Source organism: Penaeus monodon, chromosome 31 (genome assembly GCF_015228065.2).
Source record: "Penaeus monodon isolate SGIC_2016 chromosome 31, NSTDA_Pmon_1, whole genome shotgun sequence".
Taxonomy (NCBI): domain Eukaryota; kingdom Metazoa; phylum Arthropoda; class Malacostraca; order Decapoda; family Penaeidae; genus Penaeus; species Penaeus monodon.
The window spans coordinates 4,866,786-4,869,426 of record NC_051416.1 but is presented as its reverse complement, the minus strand read 5'-3'; the positions used below and the strand labels follow the sequence as shown (position 1 = coordinate 4,869,426).

Below are 2,641 nucleotides of genomic sequence, written 5' to 3'. Positions count from 1 at the left end.
CAAAACAGGATGATTACAAAATAACGATAGTAAAGGTGACTGTCAAGCAATTAGTGGGGATATTACCATTAGCCTTTTACATAATGCCTGGAAATAAATATGCATCTTATTGTCTATAAATCTTTATTTGGTAAAATATAAATTCATCAAATTGCTAAATTAGCCACCAGATCGAGATAGGATGGTTTAAAAAAAAATCTTGTTTAGATTAGAATGGAAAAAATAATTTACAGGTTGAGCTGAATGTTCTTTCCGTTGGACAGAACGACGCCAGAGGGACCAGCGCTGGCCACAAACACACCAGGTTCAAACTGGATCAGTTGGCCATCGCTGGTGACGATTCCTGAGGCTCCCACCAGATGGCCATAGGTATCGCGCTTCTGGACGAAGTGGAGGTCGTCGGTCAGCTGGATGTTGGAGCCGTCCTTGGTCACGATGCCAGAGGGGCCAACCAGCACGATGTTGCCAGCCTGGGCGTGTGTGAACTGGACGTTCTTGCCATCAGGGCGAACGATGCCAGAGTGGCCAACCACGCCACGATGGGACACCAACTGAGCCACGGGGAGGGGAGCAGCTGCTGTGGCAACATGAAGGGTGGCCTCTCCGTGGGTAAGCTGCCGGTTGGCGCCAGACTTCGTCACGATGCCAGCGGGTCCAACCAGCACAATGTCATGGGCGAAGTCGTGGGAGAACTGGGTGTTCACCCCATCGGGGCTCACGATGCCTGCAGGCCCAACCTGTGCGCTCACGCCGACGGCGAACACGCAGATAGCTGCCTGTGGGAACATGCAGGTCACTTTCCCTTCCAGGAGACAAACATATGGGTAGAAAACGAAATAAAACAATTCTCATACTGATCTCGACTATCCATCAAAGATTACCTCATCATTCACCAGTCACTTTAAATAGTTCGAAAAAGTATAGGAAACAAGAACTACCGATAAACAACTTTAAACAAACCCTCACCAAGACTCTCATGTTGATCTAGCTCGTCGGTCACAGAACTCCAACACAGGCTTCTGCAAGTCCGAATGATAATAAACCCAAAGGGGCCCGTCCTTTTATACCGTCGCGGATAAGCGGCCTCCTGTTCGGGGAGAACCTTCGGATCCTGATAGCCTTGCGTCTCGGGGCAAGAAAGTCGTTTCCAGGGATCAGTGGCCTCACTGTCTGGGATGTGCTAATCGAGTTTACTGATTTTAGGAATGGTCTTGAATCAATTTTGTTTTGATATGCGACAAATCAGAAAGTGTATAATTAATGACTTCATTCATGAAACTATTCATTTATTAAACAATGCATAACGCACGGAAATGAAAATGAGTATTTCTGGGGGGAAAAGACGCGTCTCGTAGAAGCTCGTTTATTTATTTACTGGCTATTCGAGAATTGTTCTTAAGCCACATCATTAAAAGAAATAAAAACAGTCAAACTTATGCGGTATATGCTACACGACTATGAAATCTTTGAAATAATTATTAAGGTGAACAGCCAGGTTACCCACAGCATAGCGTGGAAACACCACGAGGTATATAGTTCACCTTTTCATTCCCTTTTCAGGCGCCCCAAATCCGCTGAAAATGACGATTGAGTAAGCGGTGCAAACCCGGTGACAAATAGATTACAATTTAATAATTCAGTATGTAGTGTTTAAAAAAAATCGACACTGTAACGGATTCGTCAAGTGCAAAAAATTGTCTCGGGCTCAAGTAATATTTTTACAGTACAACAAACTCTCCAGAATCTAGACTCATTATAGGGCCTTCGATATCTTAAGCATATGGTGGCAACTGTTCATAAAAGAATGAATGTAATTTATGCCTAGCGTTAGTGTGGTCACCCTTCTTGTCTTACGGAGGAATTCCATGGGAATTTACTACCATACAGGAAACAAGGGATTTTTTTTCTCCTCGATAAACAGTAGCAAGTTGGTTTTAAGAATTCGTGTTTGCGGATCCTGCCATTACTTAGATCAAATTGTAATGATGTGAGTAAACTGGATTTACTTTTCCGTCTTACATGCACCCGATAAATGGTATCAGTTTTAAAATATGGATTCGTGTTGTTGTGCATTAATAACAGCCGTAATGCATCAAGAAATGCATACATACAAGATAACCAAATACATTAAGTTAATAGCTACGTTTACTGATCAATTCTTATTTCAACATTACATTCATCACTGTGCAGCAAGTGTAGAGGAGTGAAATACGGGATTCTAACTGCCCTTTAGTTGCTCATTTCACTAGCTTCTTTACGCACACTCAGATACATCAGAAAAAATAGTTGTATACAGTGGATAAGTTAAACAATTATAAGATCTTAAAAAAATCTATTTGGCTTGTAATTATCAAAGTCTAATTAGTCAGAAGAAATTATCTTGCGTCCTGGAGTGCCATAGCGACTGTTGTATATCTTATGGTAAAAAATAAAATATCACGACATCCGCAATTTAACCTAGCATAGGGTAATTATAAGTGCAAAGCATTAAAACTTAAATTACGAAGAGAATGATAATGGCAATGTTCCTCTTCTTCCTGGGCAATGAGGTAAATATGAAGCTCAATAGAAAGTATACAATAACCTTTCCTTATATTAATCTATATCCTGTTTTCTTTACTGCCTCTAAAGACAATTTAGG

General features: G+C 41.3%; 2 protein-coding genes across 2 annotated transcripts in view; both read right to left on the bottom strand.

Annotated features, from left to right (window-relative positions):
- Positions 1-109: 109 nt before the first annotated feature.
- The window catches only part of LOC119592878, a 4,120-nt gene continuing 1,588 nt past the window's right edge, over positions 110-2,641 (bottom strand). Inside the window, exons 3-5 of the mRNA XM_037941771.1 lie at positions 1,763-1,790; positions 967-984; positions 110-776 (exon numbers count right to left, since the gene is read on the bottom strand). Of these exons, the coding sequence (XP_037797699.1) occupies positions 228-776; positions 967-984; positions 1,763-1,790 (595 nt within the window). The 3' untranslated portion in view covers positions 110-227. The remainder of the gene's footprint in view (positions 777-966; positions 985-1,762; positions 1,791-2,641) is intronic.
- LOC119592877 overlaps positions 153-2,641 on the bottom strand; it is a 12,214-nt gene continuing 9,725 nt past the window's right edge. The window contains exon 8 of the mRNA XM_037941770.1: positions 153-222. The gene's annotated coding sequence lies outside the window, so the exon portion shown is untranslated. The remainder of the gene's footprint in view (positions 223-2,641) is intronic.